This window comes from Oncorhynchus clarkii, chromosome 29 (genome assembly GCF_045791955.1).
Source record: "Oncorhynchus clarkii lewisi isolate Uvic-CL-2024 chromosome 29, UVic_Ocla_1.0, whole genome shotgun sequence".
NCBI lineage: Eukaryota > Metazoa > Chordata > Actinopteri > Salmoniformes > Salmonidae > Oncorhynchus > Oncorhynchus clarkii.
Window position 1 is genome coordinate 46,155,980 of NC_092175.1, and position 20,528 is coordinate 46,176,507.

The 20,528-nt window shown below is 42.2% G+C and overlaps 1 protein-coding gene across 1 annotated transcript in view; it reads right to left on the reverse strand.

The window, feature by feature from the left end:
- Positions 1-4,021, reverse strand: part of LOC139388244 (protocadherin Fat 3) — a 334,570-nt gene extending 330,549 nt beyond the window's left edge. The window contains exons 1-3 of the mRNA XM_071134792.1: positions 3,896-4,021; positions 3,064-3,168; positions 247-452 (exon numbers count right to left, since the gene is read on the reverse strand). Of these exons, the coding sequence (XP_070990893.1) occupies positions 247-452; positions 3,064-3,168; positions 3,896-4,021 (437 nt within the window). The remainder of the gene's footprint in view (positions 1-246; positions 453-3,063; positions 3,169-3,895) is intronic.
- Between the last annotated feature and the right edge of the window lie 16,507 nt (positions 4,022-20,528).

The following is a 20,528-nucleotide window of genomic DNA, read 5'->3' on the forward strand; positions in this document are numbered from 1 at the left end:
TTACATACCCCATAATGAATTTAACATGGATTAAATACCCCATAATGAATTTAACATGGATTAAATACCCCATAATGAATTTAACATGGATTAAATACCCCATAATGAATTTAACATGGATTACATACCCCATAATGAATTTAACATGGATTACATACCCCATAATGAATTTAACATGGATTAAATACCCCATAACGAATTTAATGTAAAAACAACAGGAGGAGGACAGAGGAACAACACCAATACCTGAAGAAGTAGTAAAACTGCCCGTTGGATCCGACGTCTGCGTCCGTGGCCGTTACCCTGCCAACGCTGGCGCCCAGCGGAGAGCCCTCAGGGACCACGAAGGAGTAGGAGGTCGGGGCAAACAGAGGTCGAAGGTCGTTCATGTCTAGGATGTTGACGAAGACGGTGGTGAAGGCCTCCAGCCCACCTTGTGCTGTGGCCCGCACCTACACACACCACACACACACCCACACACACACACACACACACACACACACACACACACACACACACACACACACACACACACACGTGATTGATTTTGGGGAAAAGATGCACTGATAACATTGACCCCACAAGACACCCATCCCTACCCCACAGGACACCCATCCATACCCCACAGGACACCCATCCATACCCCACAGGACACCCATCCCTACCCCACAGGACACCCTCCATACCCCACAAGACACCCATCCATACCCCACAGGACACCCATCCATACACCACAGGACACCCTCCATACCCCACAGGACACCCATCCATACCCCACAGGACACCCATCCATACCCCACAGGACACCCATCCATACCCCACAGGACACCCATCCATACCCAACAGGACACCCTCCATACCCCACAAGACACCCATCCATACCCCACAGGACACCCATCCATACACCACAGGACACCCTCCATACCCCACAGGACACCCATCCATACCCCACAAGACATGCCACCAGAGGTCTCTTCACAGTCCCCAAGTCCAGAACAGACTATAGGAGGCACCCAGTACTACATAGAGCCATGACTACATGGAACTCTATTCCACAGTACTACATAGAGCCATGACTACATGGAACTCTATTCCACAGTACTACATAGAGCCATGACTACATGGAACTCTATTCCACAGTACTACATAGAGCCATGACTACATGGAACTCTATTCCACAGTACTACATAGAGCCATGACTACATGGAACTCTATTCCACAGTACTACATAGAGCCATGACTACATGGAACTCTATTCCACAGTACTACATAGAGCCATGACTACATGGAACTCTATTCCACAGTACTACATAGAACCATGACTACATGGAACTCTATTCCACAGTACTACATAGAGCCATGACTACATGGAACTCTATTCCACAGTACTACATAGAACCATGACTACATGGAACTCTATTCCACAGTACTACATAGAACCATGACTACATGGAACTCTATTCCACAGTACTACATAGAGCCATGACTACATGGAACTCTATTCCACAGTACAACATAGAGCCATGACTACATGGAACTCTATTCCACAGTACTACATAGAGCCATGACTACATGGAACTCTATTCCACAGTACTACATAGAGCCATGACTACATGGAACTCTATTCCACAGTACTACATAGAGCCATGACCACATGGAACTCTATTCCACAGTACTACATAGAGCCATGACTACATGATACTCTATTCCACAGTACTACATAGAGCCATGACTACATGGAACTCTATTCCACAGTACTACATAGAGCCATGACTACATGGAACTCTATTCCACAGTACTACATAGAGCCATGACCACATGGAACTCTATTCCACAGTACTACATAGAGCCATGACTACATGGAACTCTATTCCACAGTACTACATAGAGCCATGACTACATGGAACTCTATTCCACAGTACTACATAGAGCCATGACTACATGGAACTCTATTCCACAGTACTACATAGAGCCATGACTACATGGAACTCTATTCCACAGTACTACATAGAGCCATGACTACATGGAACTCTATTCCACAGTACTACATAGAGACATGACCACATGGAACTCTATTCCACAGTACTACATAGAGCCATGACTACATGGAACTCTATTCCACAGTACTACATAGAGCCATGACTACATGGAACTCTATTCCACAGTACTACATAGAGCCATGACTACATGGAACTCTATTCCACAGTACTACATAGAGCCATGACTACATGGCACTCTATTCCACAGTACTACATAGAGCCATGACTACATGGAACTCTATTCCACAGTACTACATAGAGCCATGACTACATGGAACTCTATTCCACAGTACTACATAGAGCCATGACTACATGGAACTCTATTCCACAGTACTACATAGAGCCATGACTACATGGAACTCTATTCCACAGTACTACATAGAGCCATGACTACATGGAACTCTATTCCACAGTACTACATAGAGCCATGACTACATGGAACTCTATTCCACAGTACTACATAGAGCCATGACTACATGGAACTCTATTCCACAGTACTACATAGAGACATGACTACATGGAACTCTATTCCACATCAGGTAACTGATGCAGCAGGAGAATCAGATTTGAAAAACAGATAAAAATACACCTCATGGAACAGCGGGGACTGTGAAGAGACACACACAGGCACAGACACAGACACACCTATACACATGATAGCATACTATGATAGCACTATACACACATGTACACATGGATTTTATGTTTTAGATATGTGGTAGTGGAGTAGGGGCCTGAGGACACACACGTAATGTGTTGTAAAATCTGATGTGAATGTATTGTAATGTTTTTAAAAAATGTCTAACTGCCTTAATTTTGCTGGACCCCAGGAAGAGTAGCTGCTGCCTTGACAGGAACTAATGGGGATCCATAATAAATACAAATAGACATACTAAGGTCAGGGTACCTCCCGGTTCATCGTGTGTGTGTGTGTGTGTGTGTGTGTGTGTGTGTGTGTGTGTGTGTGTGTGTGTGTGTGTGTGTGTGTGCGTGCATGCGTGCGTGTGTGTGTGTATATCCTCACCGTCAGTGTATAATTGTCCTGCACCTCCCGATTCAAGGTACCTCCACTGCCTCCGTTGGTCTGCACCCTCAGGAAGCTGAAGTCCCCCAGCACCAGGTCCTCAGCCTGGGACGACAGATACATATCGTTACTAGATCCGTCCAAAATTAGGGAATCAAAACAGACAGATTTAAATATGCGTCCAAATTGGCACCATATTACATCTATGGGGAAGGGAAGGACATGAAAAGGTCAAAATGAGTTTCACTACACAATCAATCTACCAATCGAAGCAACTCATTGGCCTTGTAGTTAGAGTTGTAGTTGTAGTTAGAGTGTTGGAAGGTTTGTAGTCTGATCCCCGGGCCGAGTCATACCAAAGACTGGGACCCGATGTCATTCAGCATTGAGGAGATTGGGGGTAAGGCATCCTGTCCAGGGGGTGTCTTGGTACATCAAGCTGTCTCACTACAGTAACAGGAGATAGACTAGTGTGCTGTTCAGGGGGTGTCCTGGTACATCAAGCTGTCGCTCTACAGAAACAGGAGATAGACTAGTGTCCTGTTCAGGGGGTGTCCTGGTACATCAAGCTGTCTCACACTACAGTAACAGGGGATAGACTCCTGCTCCTATGATACATTCTGGATCAGACTAGTCAAGGCTACTTACTTTACACAGTCGATCTAGGCTGGTCCGTATTGATTCCAAAACAACAGAGAATTTAAGTGATATTTTGTGTTACTGGACAGAGAATGGCACCAAAATGGCACCCAGTTTCCTAAATAGTGCATTACTTTTGACCAGACCCCTATGAGCAGAGCCCTAATGGATTATCAATTGACTTCCATCCTACCTGGAAGATGCCCTCGCTGTTCCCGGCCTCGATGGAGTACCTGACCTCCCAGGTAAGAGCCGGGTCCAGGACCACACCCATCCTCACAGCACTCTGGGTGTAGGTCCTGGCTGCAGAGTTCTGCATTAAAATAGAACAGGTGAATCAGAATAGATCAGAATAGAACAGGTGAATCAGAATAGAACAGGTGAATTAGAATAGAACACGTGAATTAGAATAGAACAGGAGAATTAGAATAGAACAGGTGAATTAGAATAGAACAGGTGAATTAGAATAGAACAGGTGAATTAGAATAGAACAGGTGAATTAGAATAGAACAGGTGAATTAGAATAGAACAGGTGAATTAGAATAGAACAGGTGAATCAGAATAGAACAGGTGAATCAGAATAGAACAGGTGAATTAGAATAGAACAGGAGAATTAGAATAGAACAGGTGAATCAGAATAGAACAGGTGAATCAGAATAGAACAGGTGAATTAGAATAGAACATGTGAATTAGAATAGAACAGGTGAATCAGAATAGAACAGGTGAATCAGAATAGAACACGTGAATTAGATTAGAACAGGTGAATTAGAATAGAACAGGTGAATTAGAATAGAACAGGTGAATTAGAATAGAACAGGTGAATCAGAATAGAACAGGTGAATTAGAATAAAACAGGTGAATTAGAATAGAACAGGTGAATCAGAATAGAACAGGTGAATCAGAATAGAACAGGTGAATCAGAATAGAACAGGTGAATCAGAATAGAACAGGTGAATCAGAATAGAACAGGTGAATTAGAATAGAACAGGTGAATCAGAATAGAACAGGAGAATTAGAATAGAACAGGTGAATCAGAATAGAACAGGTGAATCAGAATAGAACAGGTGAATCAGAATAGAACAGGTGAATCAGAATAGAACAGGTGAATTAGAATAGAACAGGTGAATCAGAATAGAACAGGTGAATCAGAATAGAACAGGTGAATTAAAATAGAACAGGTGAATCAGAATAGAACAGGTGAATTAGAATAGAACAGGTGAATCAGAATAGAACAGGTGAATCAGAACAGATGATTCCTAGATAATAAATTCATTAAAAATCCTACAATGTGATTTTTCTGGATTTTTTCCCCTCATTTTGTCTGTCATAGTTGAAGTGTACCTATGATGAAAATTACAGGCCTCTCTCATCTTTTTAAGTGGTAGAACTTGCACAATTGGTGGCTGACTAAATACTTTTTTGCCACACTGTAAATAACGAGCTGGTAAACAAATGTATTGATGATTTAGAGATCAATTTATGCTTTCATAACTTTTACTCACAAGTTTGGACATGCTGGTAATGCTACCTTATTGGACGGATCTAGTAACTTGGATATACATGCTGGTAATGCTACCTTATTGGACGGATCTAGTAACTTGGATATACATGCTGGTAATGCTACCTTATTGGACGGATCTAGTAACTTGGATATACATGCTGGTAATGCTACCTTATTGGACGGATCTAGTAACTTGGATATACATGCTGGTAATGCTACCTTATTGGACGGATCTAGTAACTTGGATATACATGCTGGTAATGCTACCTTATTGGACGGATCTAGTAACTTGGATATACATGCTGGTAATGCTACCTTATTGGACGGATCTAGTAACTTGGATATACATGCTGGTAAAGCTACCTTATTGGACGGATCTAGAAACTTGGATATACATGCTGGTAATGCTACCTTATTGGACGGATCTAGTAACTTGGATATACATGCTGGTAAAGCTACCTTATTGGACGGATCTAGTAACTTGGATATACATGCTGGTAATGCTACCTTATTGGACGGATCTAGTAACTTGGATATACATGCTGGTAATGCTACCTTATTGGACGGATCTAGTAACTTGGATATACATGCTGGTAATGCTACCTTATTGGACGGATCTAGTAACTTGGATATACATGCTGGTAATGCTACCTTATTGGACGGATCTAGTAACTTGGATATACATGCTGGTAATGCTACCTTATTGGACGGATCTAGTAACTTGGATATACATGCTGGTAATGCTACCTTATTGGACGGATCTAGTAACTTGGATATACATGCTGGTAATGCTACCTTATTGGACGGATCTAGTAACTTGGATATACATGCTGGTAAAGCTACCTTATTGGACGGATCTAGTAACTTGGATATACATGCTGGTAATGCTACCTTATTGGACGGATCTAGTAACTTGGATATACATGCTGGTAATGCTACCTTATTGGACGGATCTAGTAACTTGGATATACATGCTGGTAATGCTACCTTATTGGACGGATCTAGTAACTTGGATATACATGCTGGTAATGCTACCTTATTGGACGGATCTAGTAACTTGGATATACATGCTGGTAATGCTACCTTATTGGACGGATCTAGTAACTTGGATATACATGCTGGTAATGCTACCTTATTGGACGGATCTAGTAACTTGGATATACATGCTGGTAATGCTACCTTATTGGACGGATCTAGTAACTTGGATATACATGCTGGTAATGCTACCTTATTGGACGGATCTAGTAACTTGGATATACATGCTGGTAATGCTACCTTATTGGACGGATCTAGTAACTTGGATATACATGCTGGTAATGCTACCTTATTGGACGGATCTAGTAACTTGGATATACATGCTGGTAATGCTACCTTATTGGACGGATCTAGTAACTTGGATATACATGCTGGTAATGCTACCTTATTGGACGGATCTAGTAACTTGGATATACATGCTGGTAAAGCTACCTTATTGGACGGATCTAGTAACTTGGATATACATGCTGGTAATGCTACCTTATTGGACGGATCTAGTAACTTGGATATACATGCTGGTAAAGCTACCTTATTGGACGGATCTAGTAACTTGGATATACATGCTGGTAATGCTACCTTATTGGACGGATCTAGTAACTTGGATATACATGCTGGTAATGCTACCTTATTGGACGGATCTAGTAACTTGGATATACATGCTGGTAATGCTACCTTATTGGACGGATCTAGTAACTTGGATATACATGCTGGTAAAGCTACCTTATTGGACGGATCTAGTAACTTGGATATACATGCTGGTAAAGCTACCTTATTGGACGGATCTAGTAACTTGGATATACATGCTGGTAATGCTACCTTATTGGACGGATCTAGTAACTTGGATATACATGCTGGTAATGCTACCTTATTGGACGGATCTAGTAACTTGGATATACATGCTGGTAATGCTACCTTATTGGACGGATCTAGTAACTTGGATATACATGCTGGTAAAGCTACCTTATTGGACGGATCTAGTAACTTGGATATACATGCTGGTAATGCTACCTTATTGGACGGATCTAGTAACTTGGATATACATGCTGGTAATGCTACCTTATTGGACGGATCTAGTAACTTGGATATACATGCTGGTAAAGCTACCTTATTGGACGGATCTAGTAACTTGGATATACATGCTGGTAATGCTACCTTATTGGACGGATCTAGTAACTTGGATATACATGCTGGTAAAGCTACCTTATTGGACGGATCTAGTAACTTGGATATACATGCTGGTAATGCTACCTTATTGGACGGATCTAGTAACTTGGATATACATGCTGGTAATGCTACCTTATTGGACGGATCTAGTAACTTGGATATACATGCTGGTAATGCTACCTTATTGGACGGATCTAGTAACTTGGATATACATGCTGGTAATGCTACCTTATTGGACGGATCTAGTAACTTGGATATACATGCTGGTAATGCTACCTTATTCAACACCTTCTTTGAGAATCTACATATTCCAACAGTTGAAATCTAAAATAGAATTTGCTGCTGAATTGGAAAAAGCAGTTCTCTGTAGAAGAGATTGTGTTGGAACACTATTCGGTGTGGTAAACGGTCTGGGCCCTACCGGTGAGACAGAATCAAGACCGAGACTGGGAGGGGGTCAAGGGGTCTGAGACCAGAAAAATGTGAGTCCATTTCAAGACCATGATTACAATTTTGTCAAATCAGCACCATAATAACAGTTCAAAATGTCCAGTATTTCTGTGTTCATATTTCAGAACAACGTATGGATTCCTTAGCCATTCAGAACAGTGAAATGTTGATTTTCTTTACTGGTCTCTGGGGAGATAAATCTAGCTCGCTCAGTCATCTGCCATTCAACTTTATTAGGGGAACATTTTGGAGTGACAATGGAATCAACCAACTTAATGGGTGTGATCGTTGTTATAAAAGAGTATGGAAACTGACAGCATTTTAGCAACATGAAATATTGTTATCATCAGTTCATATACAACCCCAGGAATAATATGGCACTTTAAAAAAAAAAACATTTTCTAGCAAACGACCGGCTTAGATATGGTCATTTTCACTTCTACTTAAATTCTTAGAACGTTTTGGGAATTACGTATACTAAAGCATGTGAACATTATATTGCAATATGGAGTGGGAAAGAGGCGGTGGACAATTAATAAACACTGCCGTAAATAAAACCAAATAAAAACATCTGTCTTGTCCAGGACCAGAGTCCACACAGACCGGTGGGTTATAGCCAATCAGAGCTACAGTAGGCCTTTATAGAAACAAGCCATTTGCCACACAGGCCTGTCATCATTCACGTTGAACTGGACTGTGTGTTTACAGGCAGTAGGTCCTGTCATCATTCACTTTGAACTGGACTGTGTGTTTACAGGCAGTAGGGCCTGTCATCATTCACTATGAACTGGACTGTGTGTTTACAGGGAGTAGGGCCTGTCATCATTCACTATGAACTGGACTGTGTGTTTACAGGAAGTAGGGCCTGCCATCATTCACTTTGAACTGGACTGTGTGTTTACAGGAAGTAGGGCCTGTCATCATTCACTTTGAACTGGACTGTGTGTTTACAGGGAGTAGGGCCTGTCATCATTCACTATGAACTGGACTGTGTGTTTACAGGAAGTAGGGCCTGCCATCATTCACTTTGAACTGGACTGTGTGTTTACAGGCAGTAGGGCCTGTCATCATTCACTTTGAACTGGACTGTGTGTTTACAGGCAGTAGGGCCTGTCATCATTCACTATGAACTGGACTGTGTGTTTACAGGAAGTAGGGCCTGTCATCATTCACTATGAACTGGACTGTGTGTTTACAGGCAGTAGGGCCTGTCATCATTCACTCTGATCTGGACTGTGTGTTTACAGGCAGTAGGGCCTGTCATCATTCACTCTGAACTGGACTGTGTGTTTACAGGAAGTAACAACAGCGTGACTTTAGATCATTAGAACACATTCACCAAAAGCCACAAAATACACCTGAATGTATTTCTGTAAATATATAAATACCACTGGAGTCCTCTTACATTTGAGAACATTACAGTCCTATTGATCAGACAACCATGAAAAGGTAGGCTCTTTCTCCCTCAGTTATGCACATCAACAACAACAAGATCAACAACGAATGCTAGCTAGAGCAAAATGAGCTAAAATGTAAGGAAGGAACATTAGATAAACCCTCTGAAAATGTTCAGCTAGTTGGCCGTCAAAATGGGGAATTGTAGCCACCTCGTCCTTCTGCAGCTTGCCTGCCAATGCATGCTTGTCCCAACCAAGCACCCAAGCTAACTGGCTAAAGTTGGCTAGCTTGATAGCCAACAAAATGAGAGAACACCTCACTCTGACCATTTTACTTGCCGTAGCAGAGCTGGTTATCTAGAGCGTTCTTAACCTACCTTTTTTTTGCCTACATTTACTGACACTGGCCGGTGTTAAGGCATTTGTAAATTCCTCACTTGTTCTGCGCTCTGGCACACTCAAACGAGAGTGCTCTGAAATCAGAGTAGATAGCCAGAGTGAATTTACGAACGCAAGAGATATGCTAACTGGATAACAGCCGTTCAACTTCTTGCTAGCTAACCAAATGACAACTGCATCTCTAGCTGTATACAGCCACCGGAAAATGATATGAGGGGGAAAAGTCTGTCACTCAGTCACTCCTCCAATGGCATGACATCCTCCTAGCAGCTAGCTAGTTAACGTTAGGATCCTCCTCCAATGGCATGACATGATCTTCTCCTAGCAGCTAGCTAGTTAACGTTTAGGGTCCTCCTCCAATGGCATGACATGATCTCCTCCTAGCAGCTAGCTAGTTAACGTTTAGGGTCCTCCTCCAATGGCATGACATGATCTCCTCCTAGCAGCTAGCTAGTTAACGTTAGGGTCCTCCTCCAATGGCATGACATGATCTCCTCCTAGTAGCTAGCTAGTTAACGTTAGGGTCCTCCTCCAATGGCATGACATGTTCTCCTCCTAGCAGCTAGCTAGTTAACGTTAGGGTCCTCCTCCAATGGCATGACATGATCTCCTCCTAGCAGCTAGATAGCTAGCTAACGTTAGGCTCTGTATTTTTAGCTTGCTACATAAATAGATACGCTACCCTATTAGCCACGTTATCATTGCTAGTTTGATTGGATTGACATTCCCAGCCTTAGTTACATTTGTCCAGAAGATTGAGTCATTGAAACTGAAACAGTGTATCCCGAATGGAGGCAGCAAACAATGAATTGGTGAATTATATTAATCATCATGCATTGAACGGCACCCATCTATTCTGCCAACAATCCCTTAGTGTACATCGTGGAATGTTAAGTCAAATAGAAACTATTTTTAAAACCTCTTATAAAGTTGTTTTTGTAGCATAAACTGGGAATATGATATTTAGGACTGGTATTATGATTGTTTGTTTCATATTTGCAATTTAGTTAAAACGCTGTCAGTTAGTCACACCCTGACCATAGTTTGCTTTGTATGTTTCTATGTTTTGTTTGGTCAGGGTGTGATCTGAGTGGGCGTTCTATGTTGTGTGTCTAGTTTCCCGTTTCTATGTTTGGCCTGATATGGTTCTCAATCAGAGGCAGGTGTTAGTCATTGTCTCTGATTGGGAACCATATTTAGGTAGCCTGTTTTGTGTTGGGTTTTGTGGGTGATTGTCTATGGTGATTGCTTGTGTCAGCACAGTTCTCATTAGCGTTACGGTCGTTATTTGTTTTTGTATAGTTTGTATTCAGTGTTTTCTTTTATTAAATATTCATCATGAACACATACCACGCCGCATTTTGGTCCTCCGATCCTTCTCGCCTCTCCTCTTCAGATGAAGAGGAGGACGCCCGTGACACAGTTCCACTTTAAACTTTAGATCACCGGTTATTTTGTGTGCTAAATGTGAAATGTTTTTTTTACAATGGAAATGCTTAATGGTTGTGTTTTTGTATTCTTATGACTGGGACATACTGCTTATTATATCAGAGTGAACGGACTGCTTATCCTTTAACATCATGCTGTGTGTGTAGGCCTTTCCCCAACTATAACAAATCTTAGTCTTTCCACCAATTTATTGGTCAAACATTTTAACAGTGTATTTTTCCATTTATAGACACACCTTATGTGTTTAATGAAATCAACAATGAGCATTGAGCTTGTTTGATGCTTTAAGCTTACGGTTTGACGAAATAAGAAAAATGTCTCAAGAGGGCACCAGAGATCTAGATAACCAGAATAATTTTTTTTTTGCCTGACGCATCTATTCTCCTCCCGCTCCTGCTGGCTTTTCGCAGATCCTGCTATTACTCTCCTGAAGTTGTCGGTAATAGGCTACACGAGGAGTCGCAACATTTCTCATGTGGAATGTCAATTTATCTTACCATTTCTACCAATGTCAGTTATGGTTTTTCATTTTAACATTTTTTTGTGAAACAGTTTCATTACATTTCGATAATGTCTTCCTATCTCTAAATCATGGTAATGTCGTTAATCTACATTCTATCCAAATCTAAATGAAAATGATAAACCTAAAAAGTAACTTCTATTTCCAACTATGTAAAAATAGCCTACATTCAAATGAAAAAAATTACAACATTGCAGCCTGCAGGTAGAAAATATCCTGATAAAAATAAATATCCTATAAATCACATTGGCTACACACGGCCTGTCTGCAACCAACTTCAAACATTGTATCAACTTTTAACTTAGGTCTGGCTAGAAGCTCTAGCAAACTTGCAAAATTGTATAAAAAATTCTGATCCCTTAAGAGTTGTTTTATTTAATTTGACCTTATATTTAACGAGGCAAGTCAGTTAAGAACAAATTCTTATTTACAATGACGGCCTACTGGGGAACAGTGGGTTACCTGCCTTGTTCAGGGTCAGAACGTGAGCTCGGAAACAGACAGCTGTAGGCTATTTGCTCAAGGGATAAGGAGCAGTGCTTGACTTGAGTGGCACCTCAAATGTTCTACTGCTTGAGCTCCTGTTCCTCTTACAGAATATTAGATCAAAAGTATTGAGGAGCTCCTGCACCTAAATATAAACAGTACCAGCACCCAAAATGAGTACCGGAACCTATTTCAGTCCAAGTCAAGCACTGATCTGTTATAATCTCCACCCGGCACAGCCAGAAGAGGACTGGCCACCCCTCATAGCCTAGTTCCTCTCTACCCGGCATAGCCAGAAGAGGACTGGCCACCCCTCATAGCCTGGTTCCTCTCTAGGTTTCTTCCTAGGTTCTGGCCTTTCTAGGGAGTTTTTCCTAGCCACCGTGCTTCTACACCTGCATTGCTTGCTGTTTGGGGTTTTAGGCTGGGTTTCTGTACAGCACTTTGAGATATCAGCTGATGTACGAAGGGCTTTATAAATACATTTGATTTGATTTGAAAATAACTAATCAGGTAGGCCTATTTGATGACATTCCCACTAGATCAGAGCATGACATTTTGTGGGAGAGAGCTGGAAAGATTGTTCATTTACATTGAGTAACTATTTTAATTCTCAATTGATGTTAAAACAGACTTTGTTTGCTTGCCGTTTTGAGTTGAAGAAAACATTACTTTGAGAAGCTCCACAGGTCATTAGTGGTGGTGTGTTAATCCAATCAGAAAAACTATCAGATATCCCCAAATGGACACATTTATATGCCTACATTTATGCACAGGCCAGGTAGCCTATAGGACTACTTATATGTGTAATCAGGTGTGTGTCCTTACTCAACATTGACAGGAGCGCTCCAAATAAGACAACGACTAAATTGACAAAACTCAGAAATGGAATGAAATAAACCAAAACGTGTTTCTTACAAGTGTAGAATAGGTTGTGCACTCTGCAAGTAATGTGTCCTGTCCGACAATGAGAAGGGTAAAAGACTGGAATACTAATATTGATTAATTAACAGAAATGACCGTAACCATAGTGATAAACATAGTAGATTAGAAATGATAGGAATTAATGGTAAATATACTACTGGTAATACATGTACACTAACAATCAAACACAAACAATTCATACAATGAAGTTATGAAACAATTTGGCGGGAGAGAGAGCACATTCTGGAAGAAGTGCACTGTGCATCTGGGCGCATTGTTAATCTGATGTCTAGCATTTACGGGGATAAACCTCAACAGAAGTCAGGACATTCATACTCCTTGCGCTTCATGGAGCAGTGTAGAATTGTTGTCAAGGAAGTGAGTTTGTGTTTTCTACAGGATGTACCGCCCCCACCTACCGTCAACCAGTCATGTCAATACAGAGCTATACAGCGCCTTCCGCATTGTTACCAGATTTGGGAGGCGCAAGGCTATAGAGTACGGAGCTCGATTTGGTCATGTGAGCTTCGTAGTGAGTACACAGAAATTGAAATTGAATCGATTTCAAAGATAAAGCCAATGTCCCTCTCCTGACACTCCGCCTGAAACAGGATCTGGAACGCTGGGATTTACTTTCTCTGTCTTTTGGCAGAAGAATTAACACTGTTAAAATTATTTCGGAAAGTATTCATAACCCTTGACATTTTCCACATTTTGTTACGTTACAGACTTATTCTAAAATGGGTTAAATACAAACGAATCCTCAGCAATCTACACGCAATACCCCATAATGACATCACAATACCCCATAATGACATCACAATACCCCATAATGACATCACAATACCCCACAATGACAAAGTGAAAATAGGTTTTGAGACATTTTTGCCCCCCAAAAAAACTGAAATACCTTATTTACATAAGTATTCAGACCCTTTGCTATGAGACTCTAAATTGAGCTCTTGTGAATCCTGTTTCCATTGATCATCCTTGAGATGTTTTTACAACTTGGAGTCCATCTGTGGTAAATTAAATTGTTTGGAAATTATTTGGAAAGGCACACACCTGTCTGTATAACGTCTAACAGTTGACAGTGCATGTCAGAGCAAAAACCAAGCCATGATGGCGAAGGAATTGTCCGGAGAGTACCGAGACAGGATTGTGTCGAGGCATAGATCTTGGGGAAGGGTACCAAAAAATGTCTGCAGCATTGAAGTCCCCAAGAACACAGTGGCCTCCGTCATTCTTAAATGGGCGAGGTTTGGAACCACCAAAACTCTTCCTAGAGCCGGCCAAACTGAGAAATCAGGGGAGAAGGGCCTTGGTCGGGGAGGTGGCCAAGAACTCGATGGTCAATCTGACAGAGTTCCTCTGTGGAGATGGGAGAAACTTCCAGAAGGACAACCATCTCTGCAGGACTCTACCAATCAGGCCATTATGGTAGAGTGGCCAGACGGAAGTCGCTCCTCAGTAAAAGGAACATGACAGCCTGCTTGGAGTTTGCCAAAAGGCACCTAAAGACTCTCAGACCATGAGAAACAAGATTCTCTGGTCTGATGAAACCAAGATTGAACTCTTTGGCCTGAATGCAAAGTGTCACATCTGGAGGAAACCTGGTACCATCCATACGGTGAAGCATGGTGGTGGCAGCATCATGCTGTGGGGATGTTTTTCAGCGGCAGGGACTGGGAGACTGGTCAGGATCGAGGCAAAGATGAACAGAGCAAAGTACAGAGAGATCCTTCATGAAAACCTGCTCCAGAGCGCTCTGGACCTCAGACTGGGGTGAAGGTTCACTTTCCAACAGGACATTGACCCGAAACACACAGCCAAGACAATGCAGGAGTGGCTTCGGGACAAGTCTCTGAATGTCTTTGAGTGACCCTGCCAGAGCCCGATCGAACATCTCTGGAGAAACCTGAAAATAGCTGTGAAGCAACGCTCCCCATCCAACCTGACAGAGCTTGAAAGCATCTGCAGAGAAGAATGGGAGAAACACCTCCAAAACAGGTTTGTCAAGCTTGTAGCGTCATACCCAAGAAAACTTAAGGCTCTAATTGCTGCCAAAGGTGCTTCAACAAAGTACTGAGTAAAGGGTCTGAATACTTATGTCAATGTGTCATTTACATAAGTATATTTTTAAGAGAAAAAAAACATGGTTTGTCATTATGTGGTATTGTGTGTAGATTGATGAATGAATCCATTATTGAATCCATTTTAAAATAACAAAATGTGTAAAAAGTCAAGGGTTCTGAACACTTTCCCAAGGCGCTGTATTACCTAAACGTTTATACTTACTTAAATGTATTTCTATTTTTCTGACAAAACCTTTTTTTCATCTCCATAGATAAACTGTTTTTTATCTGGAACAACAAAAAAACAACCTTGGTTACGAGCGTATTGCAGATCGTCCCCAGGGCAGACTACCACTTCCTAACTTTCTGTCACGTTCTGACCTTTATTCCTCTGTTAGGTCTTTGTTTAGTATGGTCAGGGCGTGAGTTGGGGTGGGCAGTCTATGTTAGTTTTTCTATGTTTAGGTTTCTGTGTTCGGCCTAGTATGGTTCTCAATCAGAGGCAGGTGTCGTTAGTTGTCTCTGATTGAGAATCATACTTAGGTAGCCTTTTCCCACTTGTGTTTCGTGGGTGTTTGTTGCCACACGTTTCTGTTCAGTTCGTTTCACGTTTATTGTTTTGTAGTGTTCAGTTTATGTCTTTAAATAAGCGTTATGGACACTTACCACGCTGCGCATTGGTCCTCCGATCCTTCTCGCTACTCCTCCTCAGAAGAGGAGGAGGAATGCCTATACACTTTCAATATTATTATCATTATTATTATTATTATTGTCATTATTATTATTATTATAATTATTACTGGGCAACTAATATAAGAATCATTCTATATTGGATGACAGAAAGCCCCGATGTTAGAGTCCCCAAAATGGTTGACCTTGGAGATCTCATCCTGTGTCCCCACCTCCTCCAGCTGCTTTAATCTGCTCTAAACTAGCTGGTCTTCTAATGGTTGACCTTGGAGATCTCATCCTGTGTCCCCACCTCCTCCAGCTGCTTTAATCTGCTCTAAACTAGCTGGTCTTCTAATGGTTGACCTTGGAGATCTCGTCCTGTGTCCCCACCTCTTCCAGCTGCCTTACTCTGCTCTAAACTAGCTGGTCTTCTAATGGTTGACCTTGGAGATCTCGTCCTGTGTCCCCACCTCCTCCAGCTGACTTACTCTGCTCTAAACTAGCTGATCCTGTTTCAAAATACATTTAAAAAACCCTGTTGTGAAACATTCTCTGGAAAATCTGGAAACAGTTCAGGCCATCGTTTGGTCTCAGTGAATTTTCAACTTCTTCCCCATTATTAAAGAACCATACATTCTCCCCATCATTATTAGACCGGGCGTTTCATATCTGGGCTGGAAAAGGGATCTCTTCACGGAACGACGTGTTCATTGGTTGGATTTGGCACCTTTTGAACAGTTGGTACAATATTCCTAGATCCCATTTCTTTTAGGTATCTACAACTGCGTAGTTTTGTATCTTCACACTCTAGTTACTTCCCATCATGCCCAACTACCTCATTTCTAGACTCCAGTTTTAAAGTGAACCCTTATATCAAAGGGGGGGTATTAGTTTGGTCTATACGTTACTAAACTCAAACAATCTGGAATCGTTGAAACTCTCTTAAAAGAGCCAATGGGAAGATGATTTAGGTGAACAACTTTCAAAATGACATTATTTGTCAGAGTATGCTTCAGAGAATACATTCTATATCCATATGTCTAAGGCATGTTGTTATTCAATTTTAAATTGTCCATCGGCTGCATTGGTAAAAAGTAAAAAATGATCCAAGCTGAGAACAGAAATAGATCCCACTTGTGACCAATAGAATCTTCTGCCTTTATTGCAACATTCAGAGTGGCACCGCAGGAGGCCCCTCTAAACAGTTCTATGGAGTGGTACCGCAGGAGGCCCCTCTAAACAGTTCTATGGAGTGGCGCCGCAGGAGGCCCCTCTAAACAGTTCTATGGAGTGGTACCGCAGGAGGCCCCTCTAAACAGTTCTATGGAGTGGTACCGCAGGAGGCCCCTCTAAACAGTTCTATGGAGTGGCATCGCAGGAGGCCCCTCTAAACAGTTCTATGGAGTGGCACCGCAGGAGGCCCCTCTAAACAGTTCTATGGAGTGGCACCGCAAGAGGCCCCTCTAAACAGTTCTATGGAGTGGCACCGCAGGAGGCCCCTCTAACAGTTCTATGGAGTGGCACCGCAGGAGGCCCCTCTAAACAGTTCTATGGGCAACAGGCTGGCATGTACTACTCTTCTAGAGTTGGGGAGGGGCTCTGTTAGAGCATTGGGGGTTGGGGTGGGGCTCTGTTAGAGCATGGGGAGTTGGGGTGGGGCTCTGTTAGAGCATGTGGGGTTGGGGTGGGGCTCAGTTAGAACATGGGGGGTTGGGGTGGGGCTCTGTTAGAGCATGGGGGATTGGGGTGGGGGCTCTGTTAGAGCATGGAGGGTTGGGGTGGGGCTTTTTTAGAGCATGGGGGGTGGGGCTCTGTTAGAGCATGGGGGTTGGGGTGGGGGCTCTGTTAGAGCATGGGGGGTTGGGGTGGGGCTCTGTTAGAACATGGGGGGTTGGGGTGGGGGCTCTGTTAGAGCATGTGGGCTGGGGCTCTGTTAGAGCATGGGGGGTTGGGGTGGGGCTCTGTTAGAGCATGGGGGGTTGTTGTGGGGCTCTGTTAGAGCATGGAGGTTGGGGTGGGTTAGGGTAATCAGTTCATCTCTCCCAGCTATTACCCGGGCCAGGGCTTCAAACCAACAACCTTCTGACTACTGGTCCTATTCTGTAAGCTTCATCTACCTACCTCATAGACTGAAACGTTGTAGGAAGCCTGGGTGAATGACAACACAGAGGAGCTGAGCTGGGCCTGGACCCCGTCGGAGAGGTGGTGCAGGAGCAGGAGGTGCAGGAGCAGAAGGTGCAGGAGGAGGAGGAGGAGTTGGGCGGAGCGAGGAAGAGAAGGAGAAGTCTGTATGATGCCCCGAGGGTTCACTGTCATCGCCATCCCATCACTCAGTCAACCTGGAAACAGAGAGAGAGGAGGAAGATCATTGTTTAAATATTATTGCGATATGAGCCACGTTACAAGTGGGTTAATCCTACTGGTGCCATCCTCTCTATATGAGCCACGTTACAAGTGGGTTAATCCTACTGGTGCCATCCTCTCTATATGAGCCACGTTACAAGTGGGTTAATCCTACTGGTGCCATCCTCTCTATATGAGCCACGTTACAAGTGGGTTAATCCTACTGGTGCCATCCTCTCTATATGAGCCACGTTACAAGTGGGTTAATCCTACTGGTGCCATCCTCTCTTTAAGAGCCACGTTACAAGTGGGTTAATCCTACTGGTGCCATCCTCTCTATATGAGCCACGTTACAAGTGGGTTAATCCTAGAGAACTGGTGTTTAGTCTGTTTTCTTATCATGTCAGTGCCCCTGGTTTTACTTCCCTGCCTCGCTGTTCGCTAAAATATTCACCTGTTACCAGACTTGGGTCACCTTCAAATACTGTTGTCCAATACGTGAGGTGCAATGTGATGTAGCTTGCCTGGAGCAATGAAAATATATTGTATCAAAAGACTCTTAAATGGTCGTTTCCCACATATAGATTACGCCTAGTCTTGGATTAAAAAGAAAGCTCAGTGGAGATTGTGTGTATCTCAACGTAATAGACATACTGGTATTGACCCAGAACTGATTGTTGTTACCTCCAACTGTTGTTAATCTCAAAACACCCAGAACTAAAAATAGATATTAATTGTTACCTACATTTAAGAAAATGATAACAAATTATCTTTTATAAATAGTGACCTGAATTAATGTTACCATAAATACTAAAATTATAATTACTGTTTAAAACACATGTGCACTCAAATCACTGGGGGACATCACCACTCACTGTTCAGTTCAGTGGAGCGTACATACATCCTTCTATTCTTTGCTTTCAAACAATCAAATGGCTTCTTAATACAATAGATAGATAGATAGATAGATAGATAGATAGATAGATAGATAGATAGATAGATAGATAGATAGATAGATAGATAGATAGATAGATAGATTGATAGATAGATATATACATAGATAGATATATACGTAGATAGATAGATAGATAGATAGATAGATAGATAGATAGATAGATATAGATAGATAGATAGATAGATAGATAGATAGATAGATAGATAGATAGATAGATAGATAGATAGATGCTCTAAAGTAGTGCACAGTTTAGGGAAAGGGGTGCCATTAAGAAGGGAAGAAGCCCAGGGAAGAAGCCCCGGTTGTAATTTGAAGGAATCTCACTATGCTATGTTTTCAGATTCACTTTTTGTAGTGTGACATTGCTTCATGAATTTCTAATGTAGTGTTCTCTCTCTCTCTCTCTCTCTCTGTCTCTCGCTCTCTGTCTCTGTCTCTCTCTCTCTCTCTCTCTGTCTCTCTCTCTCTCTCTCTCTCTCTCTGTCTCTCTCTCTCTCTCTCTCTCTAGTGGCATATAGAATAAAATGTGTCAAAACAAAAAGATTCCTGTCACTAAAAGTACATTCACAGTATAGCATTATTATAGATGTCCCTTCATTGGCTAATGCACTACACAGCACGACACACAATAGCTATGCAAATGTTGATTTTTCTTCTCACAGATCAATACAAGAGGTTGCTAAACAGATGCATGGAACCAATGTCACATTATTGTCCAATGAACCAACAGTGTCGCAAATCTATTTGTGTAGAATCAATGATGGAATTCCGATAGATTTTTTTTGTTCATGCATCACCCGTCCCGGCCAGTCCCGTGCGCGACCTTCTTTCCTGGATCAGTGAGGCTCGAGATGATCAGGACACATCCCTCCCACTGTTATTAGTTATTAGCGCGAGATATTATCCAACTGTGTCAGGCTACTTATGCGTCCCGATTACACCACTGGTCATATTCTAATTCCACCAATAGTTGTCATTTAGCCTTTTCAGATGAACTCACTTATATTGGACCTCCACCCGGACCACGAAAGCACACACATTGATTAACTGAAATGCACGGCTATCACAACTTTACACAGCAACAAAACTTTAGCCTATAGGAGAATGCAATAATGCAAACAATTCAAACATCCCAGAAACTGTGGCAGCCACATTTAGCCCCCTCTAGACAATTGCTGGGAAAACCTAAATGAAAGAGAGAAAGAGAGAATTTCTTACATTCGGATGAGGGGAAAAATCCAAGCAAATTATCTTTAGAGTGCGCGCTTCAACATATCCTATAGGACTGGCGAGTGGCGAAACACACGACGGAGGCACAGAGAGAGCTAAACAGACTCTCTCTCTTTCTGTCTCTCTCTCTTTCTCCAGTTGAGTCATGTTGTGTTGGTTGAGTAGGCATTGATGTTGACCACCCGGGGGCACGCAGTGCGCGCACACAGATCCCCCTGCCGCGGAA